Below are 20,501 nucleotides of genomic sequence, written 5' to 3' on the forward strand. Positions count from 1 at the left end.
CTTCACTGAGGGAAATTAAGAGAAAATAAATCCATCCTAACAAAACAGTTTTTCATTGCAAATTCACAGAAAGGTTGTGTAGGTAGCGGGGTTTTGTCTGGCATCAAAAGAAAATATCAACACTTCAGGAATTCAGAAGTCAAATACTATGGCAAAAAAATAGACCATAAAAGACAACGGGCTAAAAGTGGAAAAGCATCTGTGTTCCTACTGGAATTAGGACAGACAACAGCTTTTCTTCTGTGTCTTCATGAGGAAAAGGATCAGCAGCATTCCCACTTCACATACTTAATTAGAGCTTGACAATCTACCAAAATACCTGGGACTGAAAATAAGATTTAGAGATTTACACGTCCAGATTGCTTTCACGGAGCTGGCTAGAACAGTAATGGCTGTGAGGCATTTCTCTGACTGCTCAGAAAGGTAAAGGCAAAACGAGTTGCTGGTTTCTGTCCAGTTCCTGCTAAATAGGTGTTTTCATAACAATAACTACAACCCTGAGTGTTACTGACACACCTGTGGCCAAAAAACCTCCGCTGAGGACCATACAGCTGTGTCGGTGATCTCCCTTGTCACCCTGGAGTGCTCCCTGCAGGTTAGTGGTGAGTGGCATAGGAAGGAACTGGAGGAAAACTTGTTCTCTCTCTTGGCCTCTTAAATAGTTTAAATGGGGACTTGTTTGTCAAGAGCTGCAAACTTGTTTTTTGACAAGCACTCAAATTCATAGAGGCATAGACATACAATAAACTTACGATACCTTACAGAAAACTCCATTTCTTAATTTGACAAAGCTTCTTCTCGTCCCTTCTCTTTCTTCCCCACTTTTTTTCTCCTTCCTCACATAACCAATTCAGGGAACTGCAAACATAGTATCTTTACAGATTTACTTTTGTAACCTTTTGTTTCTGGACTATCTGACTAGAAAAAAAACCCCACAATATTTTGTTTAGGAATCTACATGTAGTTTCAGAAGACATGGCTCTATAGCTGCATACAGAGCAGTGAATGAGTTGCTACTTCTAGCCTGTTTTCCTCTTCTGTGTAAAGTCATTTAGCCTCTCTCTGCCCCAGTTTTCCTCTGCCAAATTCTTCCCCTTTTCCAAGCAGTATTGTGAGATTTTATCCATTAATGTTTGTAAAATACTTTCAGATCTTCAGATGAAACATAGAAATGCAAAGTATTATTATGTCTGTTTTCCAGCCTTCCAACCTATGAATTCCATTCATGGCGATTCAGTCAAATAAAATAGAATCTCAAATACATGGCAACTACCAAAAAATAAAAAGTTCTACATTCTTCTATGAAAAAATCCCACAGGAAACAATTATATTTCTCTAGCCTTTCTGAACCTTCAACAGAAAATCACACCTCTACTATAGAGATTGACAGCATGGTCAAAATAAAACTATGGGAAAGATACAATTTTCTTTTAAGTCCCAGTTCTTTTGCTGTGTGGAACATTCTGAAGAACCATTCGAAATTTTGCACAACTTACTTGTTTACTCCCCCATTCAATTCAGTATGATTTTTCTTTTGGGTTGCTAGCTACATCTGCTTTAAATATTTAATTAGTAATTTATAGGATACATATTCTGTCTGGTAGACTATATTATTTATATGTGTGTTCATTTACTTAAGGGAAGATTGGATCCACAACATAGTAGGTACTAAGTGCTATAAACTAAACAATAAAATTGACATCAGTCTTTAGAGCTGATACGCAAGCTTACTAATAACAGGTCATGAAAGGCATTTTGTAGCAACCTGTTGCAATTGAATCCCAGGATAGTTTGGTGAGTCCTAGAAAGGACTACTATCTGATGGCTCTTGGCATGGCCAGTGTGAGAGAAATTAATGGCTTGATTCAGTTCCATGGGAGCAGATTTCCTCAGCACAAAAATAAAATGTCGAAGCAGTTTTCCATAATGAGAACTGGCAATGCTCTTCACCTTTATTAGTGACTGTTACTATTTCTTTATTTCTAGAGTGTCCACTGAGTGCTATTGTTAATCCCCCAAGAGCGATAGCTAAAAAAAGTGCAGGGATAACATACAAACCTGCCAATTCCTGGGAAAACTACAGCCTAACTTAATAACATGCCCTTTCCTTAGTGAAAACCAGGCTGTAGTGGTAAGAGCAGCGAGGCTGAAGTGTGCAGAGGGAGAGAGCTTGGTGCAGGACATAGAAGGGGCCAAGGGTGATTGAAGGGGCAAGAGACAGAGAGAAGAGAAGAAGTTATATTGGTTATAGTTGCTAAAACTGTCCCTGATGATTAAGTTAAACATTGTCACCCTACTTAGCAAAAGATGCAACCATGTGTTACAGTGACCTGACTTTTATTTGCGTGGTGTGCTGAATTTGGGCTTGTATAATTCTAGATCCAAGGCTTCCGTTTGGATTTATAGATATAAACTGGTCAAACCTTAAAGACAAGATTTTACTGAGATAGAAATAGAATTCACTGTGTTGCTGAATCTGAACTGAGGGTTTCTCAGAGAAAGAAAGAGGAAGCCTGAGCCTGAGCCTGGGCCCAAGCCTCGGCGCAGGTGCTGAGCTGTGGTCAGGCTGTGTGCGCTGCAAAAGCTTCCATGAGCGCTGCCTCCTCCCTAGGGAAGGGCAATCCTTCTGATTCCAAAAAGCCATTGTCATTTTGTGGTAAAAATCTCTAGAAGGAAAAAAAAAAGCAAAGTGTTTTCATTATATTGCAGATTACTATATCTTTGTTTTGTTGGTATGTTTTAGAGATAATTTATGTTTTCAAATAAATTTTAGAAGTATGTCAACCAAAGCTATATGCAATAATGAGGACAAAACTACCTCAGTTCTGTCTTTGCATCTTTGTGTAACATCCTATTTGATCTTATGCTAGTTGAGCTATAAATCTAAATATGTAAGCTACATGTAAGCTTATCTAGCTCCTGTAGACCTAGATAAAAGTCTAGGAATATAGGTTTAAATGTGGATCTTATTTGTAGTCTGCTATGCTGATGTGAGCTGGTTTTTTTCTTTTCTGAGCTGAGCTTGCAGCAAGACTTTGAACCATTGGCATTTGGAAAAACCCTCCCACAGCCCATTTGGGCATTGCATCCATTTCCTTCACAGTCTCAGGAACCTCCCTAGGTTCCTTCAAGCTGCCAAAAGTCTTTTTTAATTGCTGCACACCTTCAGTCCTTTCCCCGGTGAAGAATGGGTAGTGGGGCTTAAGTGTATTTCTCTCGGTTTGGCTCTCACTTTTTTTTCATTCCTGCTATTGAATCTATGCCCAGTACTGAATCCAGCTGCCACAGCTGTTGCTGTTCTTCTGCCTGTCCTGCTTTCTGCTTATGCTTAGGTTCCCCACAAAGCTTCTCTGGGATGTTCTGTGAAATGAATGGGACATCAAGGCGGTGCTAACTGCATTCCCCTTCACTGACAAGCTCTTTCTTTTACTGGATGCCCTGAATTTGTGGTAAAGTGCTAGTGTTATATGTTCCGAACGTCACTCTTTACAGGGTGAATTCCTTTTGTCACCTCACTCTTTACAGTACTAAAGTATTTCCCTTTGCTGCAATAAGCTATTATGTAGAGTCTACAAATAAGCTTTTGATCCTGCCAAATTACATTCAATTTAAGTAAGTGAGGAAACTGTTTATCTCGTTTTCCACTTACTCTGATATTCATTTTCAAAGGGTTTCACATCACTTGCCTCTTACAAGCAACTGTGCATACATTTTTCTGGCATTGTTGCATGTACATATGATTGGTTAAGTCAAATATGTATAGGTAGCAGTTGATAGTAAAGTAGTAGCGTATATGCAAGTCCTGTGTATGATCAGACATTCTGAAAATACAGACTCACAATTCCAGTGGTACAAGGACTTGTAGTTGTCTCCTTATCTAATCTGCTTAGGAAAGCAAATAAACATTGTAATAACTTCATAGTTGAAACAGACTACTGTATATCTGCATCCTGTATTTCACAGTGGTTATAAGCACTTTCTGTAGAATGGAAACAGCAGTAAATAGAAATGTTCCAGGGTTTTAAAATGTTCTTAGCAACTGCACTAAACTCTTATTTCATCTGTTACATTTAGGTCAATATAAGCTTATGAGACTTGAAAACAAATATTATAGTGCCAAAATCAAAATTTGAAAGGTCTTTCTAAATCCTTGCCTACATAAAAAAATCACTGCTGGTTTAATCAAAAGTATGGTTTTAAACTGATGTGAACTGTATAAAGCCCTTTGTGAAGATTCTCAGTTCAATTTACAGCAGGATGATTTCTTCTTTAGTTTCAGTTGCTTAGGATTTTTTTCTTTTTAAATGACACAGAAATAAGGTAGTTTTTAAATTGTGTAAGACTGTCCAAATGGTTGAGGTTAATGGTCTAAATTTAAGACTGATTGATTGGATATACTGGGGCATCTTATAAACCCTGTTTGTTAAGACACTATTAATCATGCCTGCCTGTAGCAAAAGTCTTGAAAAAAGATGAGAAAAAACATTGTTAAGTTTTGATAACAGCTTATTCTCAAAAGGATTGAAAAGTCTGCAGAGGAAAATGGTGGCATCCAATAGCATGGGTTCATAAAGAAAGAATCCTTGTAGTACCTCAGACAGACTGCAGAGGAACAGTCTCACAGTTCCTTGTTCTCCTTTATTCATTTAAATGCCATGGACATTTGTAGCCAAAGTTTAGTCAATTCCTTTAATTAATTCTTATTCCCATATCTTTGATTCAACATCTTTAGAGGCTTCAGTCAGGCTTCAGTGATGCAGCTGGTCTTCATGGAAGAAGGAAGTAGGCATTGTAGATCACTTAAGATATACAGCATTAAGAAAACACATGAAGCAAGAGATTGTCTCTCTGCAGATCTCAAAACATTTGCCAAAAAATAAAAATAAATAGTGAGAACATCTAAATATTTAAGTATGAAATATTTAAAATATAAGACCCTTTATATAAGACCCCCTAACCATTTATTTTTTAACTTAAAGAAAAAGCCAAAGTTTGTGCAGCCATAGAAAAGAATGAATGGTAAGGGCCACACAGACTGAGCTGTGACTTCTTCACCAAGGGCCATATTTTTACCTAATTTGTGTCAGAAGAAACTATGCAAAAATTAGGGGTTTTATCTTTCTACAAGCAGAAAGATTGATGTGTTACATCAACCTGTATATTGGTCTTTAATATCTTAAGAGTCACAGTAATACTTATACCTTCTAGTCAAGATCATGGTCTTATCCTTGGTCCTGTGCAAAGTCGTAAAGCAAGAGAAAAGGAGAATTGTCTTTAAGAGTGTTGATCAGACTTCTTGTCCAAAGCACACAGGCTGTTTGTTACATAGAAAAGGAACTTCAGTGACGTAGTGAACACCAGAGGTTTTACCGGCTTACATCCTGAAGTGCTACCATATTTTAATGTTTTCTGTAGAATAACTGAACTCGTCCAGATGAAGACCATGTAAGAACTCCATTTAACAAATTCCAGTTTAATTTATCTCTTTCAAGGTTGCGTTAATCATGTTTGAAGTTTGGCCCTGCTGAGCTCCTCAGAAGTAGGTAATGCTTACTAGCTTTAAAAAGCTAAAATTCAGCTTAATGGAACATGACAGCCCCATTGCACTGAGTTCTGGGTTGCTTAATTCCTGACTTTAAGAAACTTTTAAGTCTGTGCAGAAACTTTTGTGAAACAAAAGCTTACCGGTATGGACCAACTTTGAGGAAAGCACACATGTAACTAAAGGGTAAAAGCCAAAGTCTGCACGAACTCTGGATTCAAATAGTGAAAGAATTCAATGTTATGAAAATCTGATGTTTCAGAATGCAACATCTGAATTTGTGCGCATGCTTTTTTTGAATTTGAATGCTTTCTTCAAATGAAGCTTTAAAGCATGGCTAAAATTCAAAACTCAGGCTTAAGAAAAGTGACTTTTTGGAATTCATTTAGCATTCGTCTGTTCAGTAAAATGAATATAAATTAATTCTTCCTTTGTCTTTTCTGTGATTTAGTGTAGCAGTTCAAATACCAGCTAATGGTTTTACTTAGCATTCTAATTTAGCTTATTCTGTGGTGATCGCAATCATCTTTGCAATGTAAAAAAACCCATCCATTTTCTTTGATGACTCTAATGTCATTCCACTGATAGAAATTCCACTGACGGCTGTCTCAGTGACTTCTCTGTCTGGTGCTGTAGCTTGGTGTTTAGGAGTCTTTGGGTGGGTTACCATTTCTCCGCAAGAGGCCAGCATTACTTCCCCGTCTACACATTTCCTTTTCCTTAGGCATTTCCTTCGCTTCATGGAGAGGTGGAGGGGTCTCTCCATGCTGCGACCTCATGACACTGCAGTGGGATTAGAGCAATAGCTCTGATGGAAAACAAAACAGCTCGCTGTAATGTTAGCCATTACCTAAGCATACACCATGGGGATATTCCATTTGCTGTGAACCCTACTCATTCCTGGTGGTGCGGGCATGTCAGGCTGCTGCTGGAAATCTCCACTAATCTGCCGATACTGGAGATATCCAGAAAGCATTTGAGTGGGCAAGTGAGGAATAGCAAAGAAAAACATTTTATGAATGAAAAAAGTATGCTTGTCCTCGGTGTGGAATTAAGCTCGGGTTTAGCAATGGCTGGTCCCCAGGGCTGGCACCTGTGGAAGCAAGGACTGAGCCAATAAATATTTTTTAATGGGCAGTTATATCTTTCCTGTCAGTAACACTGCTCCATATCTCTTCCATTATTATTCTAGGTGTCCCACCCCTGGGTGTGATGGCTCTGGGCATATTACTGGAAATTATGCTTCACATCGAAGGTACGTAAAGAGAAGGTTTTGTTCTTTAAATCAAACAACTGAAGGGCTAGAAGGGACCTCAACAGACCTCTCTTCCCTCTCTCAATACCAAAGTAGGATTGCATGCTGTACATAGGCATGGGTTGGTATAACACGTTGTATTTATCAACAATGAATAACATTTCTCAGCTTCAGCATGGCTCACTACACAAGTAGGCAGGAAGATTTTTGCTAATATCTAGCAAAATCTTTGTAGAAAATGAATCCAGTTTTTCTGCCTTCTCTGTTAGCCCAGGGAAGCAATTCAACATTTATAAGTTTCTGCTGCCTTACATTCTGAATAAAGTAACTCTTCTCTTCACAGTCTTACCTTTTCTGGACTCAAATCCTATTCCTGCATTTTTTTCCCCCACAAATTGTATTTCCTGATTGTTCCTGTCAGTCTCTTCCAGACTCTTTCAGTATTTCTTGAAATGCAAAATTGGACCCCATTCTTTACCTCCTCTCCCAGCTGAAGCCTTACCAGCTTTAATCAGAGGGAAAAAGTACCTCTTTCATCTAAAATGCACTGGTCTTGTTAGTACATTTCAGTATAAAGCTTGGCTTGTTTTTAAATTGCAACATATTGTACATAACTATGTCAAGTCAGAAGAATGGAAAGAGAAATTCATGGATGAAAGCTGTTACCTTAAGTGCCTAAACTATAACTTTGATCCCTACCAATGGCCAAAAAAAGTTTCACATTTACTAATTAGAGTATTGTTGGTAACCCCAAAATCAATTATGGTGGTACCACTGTAGAGGTAATGTTATGAATTCTGTGTAATAAGCAATTCCCCTGTGGCTATTTGAGAACTATAAATCAGTAGAGAAGAGCTGCACCATGTTTTGTAAACAGCTATCCACTGTTTAGTCAAAGAATAATAGTGTAGCCCACCTCTCTTTTGTTAGTAAGCCTCTTTACTCCCATGCATAGTAATATTGTTGAGTCTGGATATTTGCTTGCTTCACCAAGTCCCTGTAGTTTTACAGTTGCCTATAACTAGTCAATACAGAAATGCCCAGTTTAAATGTATTCCAAGTAAAAGCAACAAACAGTTTAAGGTCCAAACATAAATAACATAGAGATTGGGAATGTGCCATACCTTTACATGATGTAAAAATGAAAGATCACAATAACAATTTCTGTAATGCACAGTTAAACATCAAAAGTACAAATAATATTATAAAGGAGAACATGTAAACATTTTAAAAGCACTTACATGATGTAGGAGATTAAGTCACACTTTCAAAGGGATTTAAGGTCAAATTTAGAACTACATTTAACTATGTGTGGATTTATCAGCTCACACCTCTGCCAGCACTATGCTTGGTGTAGCTATACCCTGACTTTGCTGTTTCAGGAGGCTGTAATGTATTTGGTCATATTAACCAGAAACAGGCAGGACAGTGAAGATGCAGAAGACAAAGTGTCACAAACAAGAAACCTAAAAGCTGGCAAGGTTAGCAGGGGAGAATCACTGCATGTTGGCTCATTTTTTAAACCCTTTCCCTGGTCATTGTCTCCTAGCCACTGTAGGACCAGACCATGAGCTGGATGGTGTTACCTACTTTGTCTGTAAATTCTTATTTTCTTGTATTTTTGCAGATGAGTGCTGGACCAAGTTTTGATTTGATTGTGCAGCATACTCAGTACACCTAAAGATATCAAAAGTAATTCTGCAAAACTAAGTGATCTGGAATTTGTCCAGTTCATTGGGATTTAACACATTCAACCTTTTGAAATGCCACCATATCTATATTGACCACATAACTCCTTCGTTTCTCTTCCAAAAGGCCTCTGGCAGCCCCAGGTCATAGAATGGTTTGGCTTGGAAGGGATCGTAAAGGTCTTAAAGATGGAACTAAAACTAAAAGATGGAACTAAAACTAAAGATCATTCTAGTTCCATCTAGGGTCCTTGGCTGCCTCCGGGCACGGGGGCACTGACACTGAAGGAGTAATGTCTTCTTTGCTTAAAACCACCAATGTCCCCAGGAGACCTGTCACATTTACAGGGAGCCAGCCCGACACTGTTCAGGTCATGATATCTTTTGAGGCCATTTCTGAGGTGGTGAGGCTGGCAAAATGCATGCTCTTTAACAGGGCAGCAAACCAGTAACCCAAATCTGGAGCTGTTAAGTATGAAAGACCCCACAGCATATTCACAGTTAAGCTTTCTAATACCCACACCGAAAATTAGCATTTACCTCTGCTTGCATCTGAGTTGGCATTTTTGTCTGTGTATGATACCATCACTTACAACCCTTTCAGTTTCAGAAGGAAAGGAATGACAAACTTCTTTCCTAAATGGCTGCCAAGATGCCTAGGTATCATCTGTATTTAAAATGGCTGCTCAACAGCAAGCACACATGAAGGCAGATTTAACTCTGCCATAACTCTCTGCAGTTCCACACACCCATTCAATGTATGCAAGATGTTATATCAGCATATACCGGTGTTGAATTTCCCTTGTTGTCTTTTATCTTCATATATAAGGAATTAAACTGATATAAAAATGAAGTAATATGTTTACTTTGTAATAGCTTTTGGTTACTATAGGATAAAAAATATTAAAGCAAAGGCTCATCCTTGACATATGTTTTCTTGGTGAATCTGCTGTCAGAGGAAAAATGAATTAATCATAACCTCAGAAGCTGTCTGTTGGAAATGTCTGTTTAGAGGACCTGAAAGGTCTTAGAATTTTCTAATAAATCATAGTGCCAGAATAGAAAGATCTATTGCAAAAAGATAATGCACCAAAATACCAATAAGTAGGTGATAATTAAATTGATTTAATATGTAGAAAGCATTAAATCATTAGTCAAGGCAGAAATTCTTCATTCAGGTTTTTTTATGAAAATGTCATCATCTACAAGCATATCCATCTGTACACCTGCTAAAAAAAGTATTGCTTTCTGAGGCATTTCTATTAACTGTTTAGTTTTCAGATGTAAAACCTGATTAGTCTCACCCAGTGGGTGCAACTGTCCTGGTTTCAGCTGGGATGTAGTTAACTGCCTTCCCAGTAGCTGGTACAGTGCTATGTTTTGAGTTCAGTATGTGAAGAATGTTGATAACACTGATGTTTTCAGTTGTTGCTCAGTAGTGTTTAGACTAAAGTCAAGGATTTTTCAGCTTCTCATGCCCAGCCAGGGCACCTGACCCAAACTGGCCAACAGTGTATTCCATACCATGGGACGTCCCATCTAGTTTAGGAACTGGGAAGTGGGGGCGGGGAATCGCCACTCGGGGACTGGCTGGGTGTCGGTTGGCGGGTGGTGAGCAATTGCCCTGCGCATCATTTGTACATTTCAATCCTTTTATTACTACTGTTGTCATTTTATTAGTGTTATCATTATCATTATTAGTTTCTTCTTTTCTGTTCTATTAAACCGTTCTTATCTCAACCCACGGGTTTTACTTCTTTTCCCGATTTTCTCCCCCATCCCACTGGATGGGGGGGGAGTGAGTGAGCGGCTGCGTGGTGCTTAGTTGCTGGCTGGGGTTAAACCACGACAACTAGTCTCTCAGATAAGCTAGGGCATATCTGTGACTCCTGTCCTCTCCCCCTCACTTTCTGCAGTCCAGGTTGTATGGGGAGCAATGAACCAACCTGTTCCTGAACTGCCCCCTTGCCCCAGAGCCTGCTTCCTCTTATTCTAAATCCCTCAGCCTCTCTTCCTCCTGCCTCTGTCTTCCTACAGATTATGATATTATTGTTTTCAAACAAAACTATTTTTAAGTGGCACAAGCTTTCTGAGGTTTAGTTTGTACACAGGGAAGTATCGTACTTTGGTGTGCACTATGCAAGTTGGGATGAACAGCACCTTGCTTTAAAAAGGAGAACGGTCAGCTGCATTTAAACTAGAAAATGAAATGGGATGAGAGCACTAGTCCAAGCCTATGAGCACAGATGCCTACACTGTTAAATTGTTAGCATGTCCCCTAGCATGGTGCTGACCCTGGGCCACTGAAACTCTCCCAGGCAATTCTCAGATATGATTTGGGGCTCAGCATGGGTCCAGATCATTCTCTATAAGCAATACAGGTGTAGCTGTCCTGCTTTACAGAGACAGTTTAGCTGTACAGATGTGAGCTTGCTGGTCTTGGGTTGAAACAGCAGTTCTAGGTCCCTTCCATTTACCACTATAGATGTAGCCATGCCATCTCACTAAGAGTTGCTAGGTAACACACTATGTCAAATATCTCATGCTAACATTCCTCCCTTTCTTTAATTGACTTATTTATGACTTCGCAGCATGTAAACTCTATTTTTTTCTATTTTTCATTTACCAACACAGAATTCTGTCTGTGACTGCATCACCATTTTCTCTGCTTGTTCCTCCCAGTCTAGTCTTCGCTGGTCTTGATAAGACAAAATAATTGAAAATTTTGCTACCACTGTTTCTGTTGCTTCTTCCTGAAGACAGGACCTACTATACAACACTAAAGTACCTTTTGTCATGCTGAAAACAAAAATTTAATTTTCTATTTTGTTTCTTTCTCTACTGAAAGTTTTCTTTGGTGACACTACTTTGTCTCTCATCTCAATACTTTTGAGGGTGGTGTTCTACTGATGGATTTCTTTTTTAATGTTGATAAGTTAAGATGGAAATAACATTTAAATAGAGGGCAAAGCATGATTTTTTGATAGACATATTTGTGTCCTTGGCTAGCAACTACTTCAAAAAATCTTTAAATATCTATTAAAGTCACTGTCAGGTCTACTAAATGGTTTCTATAATGAATTCTTCATATGCAAAGGGAAAGCTGAGCTTATAAAATCTTGGAATAGATAGATCTTTTTCCACCTTGTGTAGTTAAAAACAACATTCTCAGTGTCCAGTTAAATGTAACATTGCTTAGCCTAACATATAATTCTGTCTCTACCAAATCTTTTTGTCTGGGTGAGTTCTGAGCACTTAAACTCTTTCTCAGGAAGGCCTTGTACAGCTCTGAGCTCTGCCGTGTTTTTATTCAACAATTCTATAGGATTCTTACATGACAATTGAGAAGGTTTGGTAGTGTTTCTAATGTGGTCCCTAGAGAAATTTTTAGTCCTACCAAGAGATCCTGGTTTTTGAGCCTGTTCTTCCTTCCTTCTCAGACATACAGAGGACGTAATGTCTCTCAGCCCCGAAACACTGGCTTCTATTCCTTTTAAAGCTGTCGCTGCTGCTGCTGAGTCAGCTGGAGGGATTATTAGGCAGAGAGTTTAAGAGCTGCTTTCCCTGGCTCCTGGGGGACTGCCTGTGTGTGTGGGCTGCACAGTGCCTGCAGTCCTGTCCTGCATCACAAACTGAGATCCACGGATTCCCCCTCGTGGCTGCATGCTGCAGCTCTCCTCACTTAAACCACTTGAGCTTTGATTTTGGAAACTGGATGGAATTCCCTATTCTGCCAGTTTTTCAGATGGAACGTGTATCACTTGTAAACTGTACTCAAGAATGAGAAATTGCATTTTAAAATGTTTTCTTTCACTCAGTCTTTCAGGCTGTCCGCGAGCAAAGAAAAGTGGAATCAGGATAGCACAAAGCAAGGAAGACAAAGAAGACCAAGAGCCAATTAGGTGAGAACAAATATTGTCAAAGGGCCTTCCTGTGTTTTATAAGGTCATATGTATCTTCAGCTTTTTATTAAGGCATAAATGTTATTGTGTGATAGTTATCCAAGAGCAGATGACGACATTGATTTCTATGAGTGAACTGCAAATCAAGGATCTGTGCTGATTTATTCAGCAAAGGATACAATATTCAACCAAGGTCTACAATCTTCTATAATTTAGAAACAGATTTAAATATGTTTTTCACATGAAATTAAAAAATTACCTAGATCTTTTTCTCCTAAAAAAACCTTAAATGTGTTTGCATGCTATAGACAGACCATGCATGCTAAATAGTTACGGGAATAGAGAATTGAGTATTTATATCAGATTGCTGCAACAAATCTGACTGTTTATGCAGTTTGTAAGAGGAACAAATACCTACCTATAGGTCTTAGTTTCTTCTTGCAAGGTGCTCTGATACCAGTGGCCACTGAACTCAGTGGATTTAGTGACTGCTTAGACCATTCAGGACTGGATCCTTGGTGAAGAGTTGCAGCAGTATTTTAGTGTAGGACAAACAGCGAAGTAACTGGCCTTGTTTTGACATGTGTTACGTAGCAGCATACTGAAAAAACATTATTTTCTTTACATTTTTCACTTTGAAGATTCTAACCTGTTCCTTCTAACCCTTGGTATTTGTTTTTTAGAAGTGTAAAGGGCAAATGTATGGGGGAATTCCCAAGTAAGGAAAATCATCAGATGAATACGGAACTGCGTTCGTTGATCTCTCTAGGCTGTAGCACATAGTTCGTTATAATCTCTCCTATTCAGAGAGTGGTTAAAGGTGCTCAGCATTTCTGATGAGGTGCTATGATCACTTCATAGCTAACTGTTTACACCTAACATCTTCATGACTTCAGACAAGTCTTCTTTAGATTCCATCCCCATAAATAAAATGTACCAAGGATTATACTAAGTAGGATTTTATGCTTATAGAGTTTTATGGGCAATTTCCCTGCTGAGTGGAGCTCAGTAGCCAACATTTCAATTCCAGTGTGATATTTACTGTAATGAACACCTGCAATTCAAATACATATCTCAGTCCTTTTGTTGCAGTTGCACAATATCAACAGCTGTGACTTCATCTACTGGCTAGCCTCCTTGCAGTTTATCAAAGAACATTTTTTTTTTCATATTAGCAAAGTTCTGCTTGTAATTTTACCCACTAAAGGGTATCTTGACTATTTTTAAGACCACAGTGCATGATTGTTCTTTTCTTTTCATGTCGGGTTTATTTTGACTTTGTTGTAGAGGCTACCAGGTATATGATGGCAAGACAATAAAGTTTATCTCATCTATCTGCTATCCAGATGTCCAGTTCCTGGTTGTGATGGTCAGGGTCATATAACTGGAAAATATGCATCCCATCGCAGTGCGTCAGGGTGTCCTCTAGCTGCCAAAAGGCAAAAGGATGGATACCTAAATGGCTCACAGTTCTCTTGGAAGTCAGTGAAGACGGAAGGAATGTCATGTCCAACCCCAGGATGTGATGGCTCAGGACATGTCAGTGGTAGTTTTCTTACTCATCGTAGGTGAGTAACTATGGCTTATATTTTTCACTTACGCTTATTCTTTAAATTAGATTAGCAAGATTTGAAATACAGCTTTTTGTCATGGCATTTCTCTGTTCCTTTTGAATTTCATTATTACTTTGAAAAATAATCTTCCTACATATTTTTGTAGATAACTGGAAATCCAGACACACGATTTTTTTGATGCAAGTCCTTGCAGGTAGAGACCTGAATCTGAATCTATAATACACACAAAATTTTAGGGGAAAAAGTGTGCATGACAATAAGTGTAAATTTGCTGCTGCTTTATTGAGTGACTCTGGACAAATTACCTAAGGATAGATTTTGTAATACACATCTGAATCCCCCTGATTTTCAGAGATGTCAAATGCATTGTTGATTCCCAAACATCAGAGCATGGAACTAAAGAATTTAAGGAACCAGTTCCATAAAACCAAAGTACTTTGATTCATTTGGTAATGAAAATGTTTGCTCAAAATTTCATAAACTTAGCAAAAATAAGAGAACTTCAGTGATGACATTTTTCATAGCTTTTAAGAGATTAATGAAGAGAAAGTGGCCAGTCTATTAGGGATAAATCTTGCTGCCATTTTAGATACTAGGTTACGAGGAAGCAAGGGTATTCTCAGAGCTTTGGGTGGGAATCTCAGCCTGAACATGACTATAATGCCGGAGCAAATTTCTTATTATATAATCACTAATATAAAAGTCTATTACTTCAAATATGTCAAGCCAATGTACCTAATTTGTCACCCTTCTCCAGGCAGACCTCAGTTGAACTTCTGTACCTTTTAGTTAACTAAACCAACCTAATCCTGTTTTGTAGTCAGTTCTAGATATAGAGGTGAAAAGTGTACTTCTTCCTTCTCTTGCCTGTAACTATTTCCTTTGATTGTTTCTCTGACAATCCTTTATAGCTTAATTCAAAAGCCTCACCCTTACTGCAACCTCTCCAGACTTTGTGCACATAGTTCCTATTTATCATTTAGGTTCAGAGCTGGTTTTCTACTCGGTGTTTGTATGGTACCTATCATGAAGGGATTCTGGTCCATGACGTGAGGTGCTACCTAAGTGGTCAAACATATTACACAGCCCACAGCTCCCATAGGCTTTAGGGAGTGGCAGATGCAAAAGCCCTGACCATTGGTGCAGATGTCGACACGTCGATTTAGGTTTCTGACTTTCAGTACAATATCAGTATTAGTGTTCATGTTTCAGTTTAGCTTTCTTCATAATGGTGTTACATATAGTTAACTCATAGAAATCTGTCATTAAAATTTTGAAATTATTTTCCATTTAGTTGAAAGGTACAATATAATTACTAGGAGATTGCTTTCAAGGAGTATTTACATCATATTTACATTTTCAAGGAGAAAATTCTTGCAACAAAATTCTAAAAGGAATGTATTGACACTAAATTTAATTGTTCTTCAAAATTAAGGAGAAAATGGTACCTAGAGGAGTTTTTTTTAATAGAAAAGTTTTCATGAAAAAAACAGAATAAAATTTAAATTCTTTTTTTTTTTTGCAGTGGAGAAACCTAAATATGGCATTTAGCCTCATAGGAGCCATGTGATTTCTTGAGTACCATTATCTTAAGCAGGAACTGAGACATGTAAAAGGCTTACCTTATAAGACCAGTTTTTGGGCAAAAGGGTCCATTCTTAGAGGAGAGCACCAGAAGATGAAAGGTTGCTTAAAAAGACTGACTGAAGTAGACTGATCTTACTTGATTGTCTTGATGTAACAAAGTGCTGATATTCTAAGTCGTGAGCAAGCTTAACAATTTCTTGAAGCTTCCATAAGCTACGGCAATATCAGTAACAAGTCATATTATTTTTAAAATATGATTAATTCTTGCAGAATTCTTAAGATGCTGTTAAAAGGGCTTAGTTCATTTGCTCACACAAAAAAAAGCACTTGGAGCCATTTTAGATGCTTTAGGATAATTTACGTGGCCTCCAGCTGTTGCTCAGAAAGGTAGGTCCAGTGTCGTATTTATCAACCTTAATGATACATCGTCTCAAATGACATTTCGTATACAATATGGCCAACTGAATCAAACTCTGCACATAGGACTGAACTTCAGCACACTTCACCTACCTTAAGAATCTGCTTGTAGGTGAACAAGATGCATTTACTCCTCTTCCAGTGAATGGAGTGAATGGAGAGTTGTTCACTTCACTTGGTGAAGTAGACACGTTTCCTAATCTGAGTTGTACCCTACATGTCACTGGGTGCTTCAATGGGGAGTGGGATTCCCCTGCTTACAAATAGGTACTGTATGCCATGTGAACTCTTCATAGGGCATGCAGGATGGCCCTACTGGGTTGGCAAAAATAACTGAAGGTTTGTGAGACCCTCCCATTCTTTGATTATGACAGCTAAGAGCTGAACATGCTTTGCAGGGGATCTGGAAGGGTGCTAGCTTTGTTAAATGAATGGGCCCCAGAGCTCCCTGGCAGCTTTGACACATAGTTCCCATGCAGACATTTAAACGTAGGTGTCCTAATCTGGAGTTCAATCCCACCTAAATTATAGACTATGCATTTCCTTACCTAAGGATGAAATACCCCCTCTCTTTTAGTGTATCCGGTTTAATAGGCTGTGGTCTCATCTTCTACCTCTAACAACATTTTGCTGTACAGCTATGGCTGTAAATCTCAAAATGCCACCTTCTGAAGAGAAGCAATGCTATGACAGTTACACACTGAGACTAGGCTTATGTACAGTCTTTTGCAGGTATAGCTGTGTTCAGCATGTGTGGGGAGAGAGCAGGGCTATGGCCATTAACCGAATCAGTAAAAGCTACTAGGGAAGCAGTAGCTAAAAGTCTTCGTTTTCGCCAGAACAACTCACTTCTCTCTTAATAGGTGATTTTTCTTCCCCAGTACAAATATTTTTTTGTACTATTACAAATTATTACTATTAGCAGACTTCTCTAAGCATATATATTAATTGCATGTGTAGTTGTTCTTAATGTGTTATTTGAGAATTTATATTCTGCCATTTGTAGACAGCTGTTAATACGCTATTATCCAAGCAGCTGTAATACTCTGGAAACTGGAACAGCAGACTGGCTTGTGAAAATGATGCCAACTGTTGAATTAATTAAATATATACATATATATAGAGAGAGAGGGGTTTCTGAGGCAAAGATTTCTAAGAGCTGCTGTTGCATCTTGTACACATGTCATTCCACTGATATCAAGGGACCCTGGATTTGATCCACAAGGGCTGGTAAATCAGTACTTAGTTAAAAACCTGCTCCAACTGGTATCATGTAGTCTGTAATTTAACTATATGCATGCTTCTGAAGTGAAAAAGTCACAAATTTCAGTAAATTTTGAATCCTGTGAACAAAGGCACCAACAGAGCTATCTGGTTTTTTAATGTTTTCCGTGCCTGTCTGCAGAAATTCCTATGAATAGTTTTATTTTGTCAAGGAGTTTACAAAGGAAAGAATGGCAACAGAGGGTTATCAGGAGGGACTTGAAGCATAGGATTAGGAGTGCTATGCTTCAAAATGGAGCCTGTGCTAGCAGGAGAGGCCAGTGTGAAATTAGGTGACCTATCAGCAATATGAAAATTAATTGGAAGGCATGTAAGCATGGAGTCAGTAGATAGGTAAATTAAATAGGTTATAATGAAATGTAAATTGGTTATTATACTGTAGCTTTCCAGTTTGGTTCTTGAACAGGCCCTTACATCCTCATATTTGATTTAGGAAGGTTTTTCTGGATGGCATCATTTCTAATACTGTGATCAGTGAGGACTTAGAATATACTTGCATTTAGCAACCCTGCTCCTTAGCACAGAAGGGGAAATGTGCTTGTGCTGACTTCAGTGGAAAGTACATGCAGAAATGCCTTTTCAGATATAAAACAATGTTCTTGTTCCCATCTCCTGCCCACTTGTATTTAAATCAGTGGTCACCCATATCAAACACAGTAATGTAGCTTTTAAATTCCCTTTACTGTGTAAAACTGTTGTGGTTTAACCCCAGTAGGCAGCTCAGCCCCACACAGCTGCTCACTCACTCACTCCCAGCAGGATGGGGGAGAGAATCTGAAGGGTGAAAGTGAGAAAACTTGTGGGTTGAGACAAAGACAGTTTAATAGGTGAAGCAAAAGCCATACACGCAAGCAAAGCAAAACCAGGAATTCATTCACCGCTTCCCATGGGCAGGCAGGTGTTCAGCCATCTCCAGGAAAGCAGGGCTCCATCACACCTAACAGTGACTTGGGAAGACAAATGCTGTATCTCTGAATGTCACCCCTTACGCCATCTTTCCCCAGGTTTTATTGCTGTGCATGACACTGTATGGTGTGGAATATCTCTTGGGTCAGTCGGGGTCAGCTGTCCTGGCTGTGTCCCCTCCCAACTCCTTGTGCCCCCCCAGCCTCCTCGCTGGTGGGGTGGGGTGAGAAGCAGAAAAGGCCTTGGCTCTGTGTGAGCACTGCTCAGCAGTAACGAAAACATCCCTGTGTTATCAACACTGTTTTCAGCACAAATCCAAAACATAGCCTCAGACTGGCTACTGTGAAGAAAATTAACTCTGTACCAGCCAAAACCAGTACAAAACCATATGCTAGTAGAGCTATAATATACAAGAGATGATGAAATTATAAGTATTCTCCCCATTTACAAGCTAATGCCAAATAAAGATGAAAATGTGGAGAAGGGAAATTTTTCTTTAGCGTACCCGTATACTCACTGAGGACAGTGGGACTCCAAGATCCATAAACAGGTTTATAGAATAGGATCTGTATTTAAGCAGCAAGGGAATGCCACTGTGTTTGCAAAATGTCTAGAAATTACTGAAAGTAATGGATATCATCCAGTGCCTTTTCCCTTCTGAAGGAATGTATATAGAAATTGTGAGGTGTTTACATATGATAGTTATGGGCTATCCACTTTATGTGTAGGAAGGCTTAGTTAATGGTAAGGCCATCAGAAAGCCTGCAGGAAGGTAATAGCAGTGCATGCAGTTCAGCCGTCACCTCATGTGCACATCCTGAGGTGAAGGAGCACTGCCAGTGTTGTTTCCTCCAAAAATTCTACGTTGGTCACAGCTCTGAGCTGCACAGCTGCATTGCTAAGCCTGGGAACAGGAGGATTAGGAAAAGATGAAAAGATAAAAATTCAGGACAGGAGCTGCCCTCTGCAGCTGCTTGCTAGAAGCAGGCAGATACCAGCGCTCACACAGATCCTCAGAGAACCTCTGAGCTCCCAAACACTCAAAGCATTCAGGAGATGATAAATGTGAGGGAAGAAGGATGGAGATGTAGATTTCCATGCGCAGATCCTTTTTCTCATGAAATATGCTTTGCTAGAAATAGATACTCTCTAAAAAACCTGTGTCATCGACCTCAGCTCCTGAAGGGAAGGTTTGCAAGTGCCACCTACGGTCAAACCTCTTGGTGCTCAGGGCTGCAGCTTGAGCCTGTGCCCATAGAACAGCATCTCACCCCAGGGTTTATCTGGGGTGGGTGTTCACATGCAGAGTGCCAAAGGGGAAGCAGCTCTATAAACCAGATGCTTTGCATCTGCAAACATGTGCTAGTGGCTCCTAAATTACTGTAGAGCTTTCAATCTTTGCCTGAAGTCACATCCTTTCTTAGCGTCAGCATTTCTCAGCTTCAGCATTTAAAAACATAAAAATACTTAGCATTTGTTCAGTGAATAAGTCTTTTATAAATTAGCTATATGGTTACAAAGGGTGTGAGAAGGCCTCAGATTATTCTGATTTTTATGTTTTGTACATAGGCTTGCAACCTCCGTTATTTGAGCTTGCCTTTGTGTTGATGCAGTGTTGTGTGAGGCCTATAGATATGACAGCAGGACTTACATTACACTAAGTTGTCTGAGATACTAAATGCCAGCTACTCCTTTCAGTTCATGGAGAAATGAAAGTGCCCAGAATTTAAATGGAGGTAATTGGTTCCTAGTAAGTGTCAGCTTTTCAGCAGGATAGGAAGCTTATTTGAAATAAAACCTGAATTTTAAAAAAAGTTTTCTGATATTCGCAAATAAATGCAGAGAGGAAAACTTAGAAGCTCTATTAAATATAAAGTTATATCAGATCTGAGACTCCATATATACATATATCTATATATATAGATATATGATGCAAGGTTCACTATGGACTAATGCAAATCAAAGATATCAGAAGGTGCATATTAATACTGTGGTTCAGTGCTGTGAACCACAGTGCAAAAATTGGATATGTCATGGTAAAATACCTTGTGTAAAAACAACAAAAAAGTAATTCATAGAATCATAGAATGCCAGGTTGGAAGGGACCTTGAGGATCATCAGGTCCAACCTTTCTTGGCAGAAACATGGTCTAGACAAGATGGCCCAGCACCCTGTCCAGCAGCATCTTAAAATTGTCCAATGTTGGGGAATCCACCACTTTCCTGGGGAGATTTTTCCAATGCTTGATTGTTCTCATTGTCAAAAATATTCCTCTTGTGTCCAATCAGAATCTCCCCAGGAGTAATTTGTACCCATTATCCCTCATCTTTTCCATGTGTCTCCTTG

General features: G+C 38.9%; 1 protein-coding gene across 2 annotated transcripts in view; it reads left to right on the forward strand.

Moving 5' to 3' along the window:
* MYT1L (myelin transcription factor 1-like) overlaps positions 1 to 20,501 on the forward strand; it is a 307,041-nt gene that overhangs the window by 265,370 nt on the left and 21,170 nt on the right. For both annotated transcript variants that reach the window (XM_010566718.1, XM_010566719.1), the window contains 3 exons: positions 6,735 to 6,797; positions 12,304 to 12,387; positions 13,734 to 13,955. In XM_010566718.1, coding sequence (XP_010565020.1) covers positions 6,735 to 6,797; positions 12,304 to 12,387; positions 13,734 to 13,955 — 369 coding nt within the window. The remainder of the gene's footprint in view (positions 1 to 6,734; positions 6,798 to 12,303; positions 12,388 to 13,733; positions 13,956 to 20,501) is intronic.

The sequence above is a fragment of the Haliaeetus leucocephalus genome, unplaced genomic scaffold (assembly GCF_000737465.1).
Source record: "Haliaeetus leucocephalus isolate CR32 unplaced genomic scaffold, Haliaeetus_leucocephalus-4.0 Scaffold217, whole genome shotgun sequence".
In the NCBI taxonomy this organism is placed as follows: Eukaryota; Metazoa; Chordata; class Aves; order Accipitriformes; family Accipitridae; genus Haliaeetus; species Haliaeetus leucocephalus.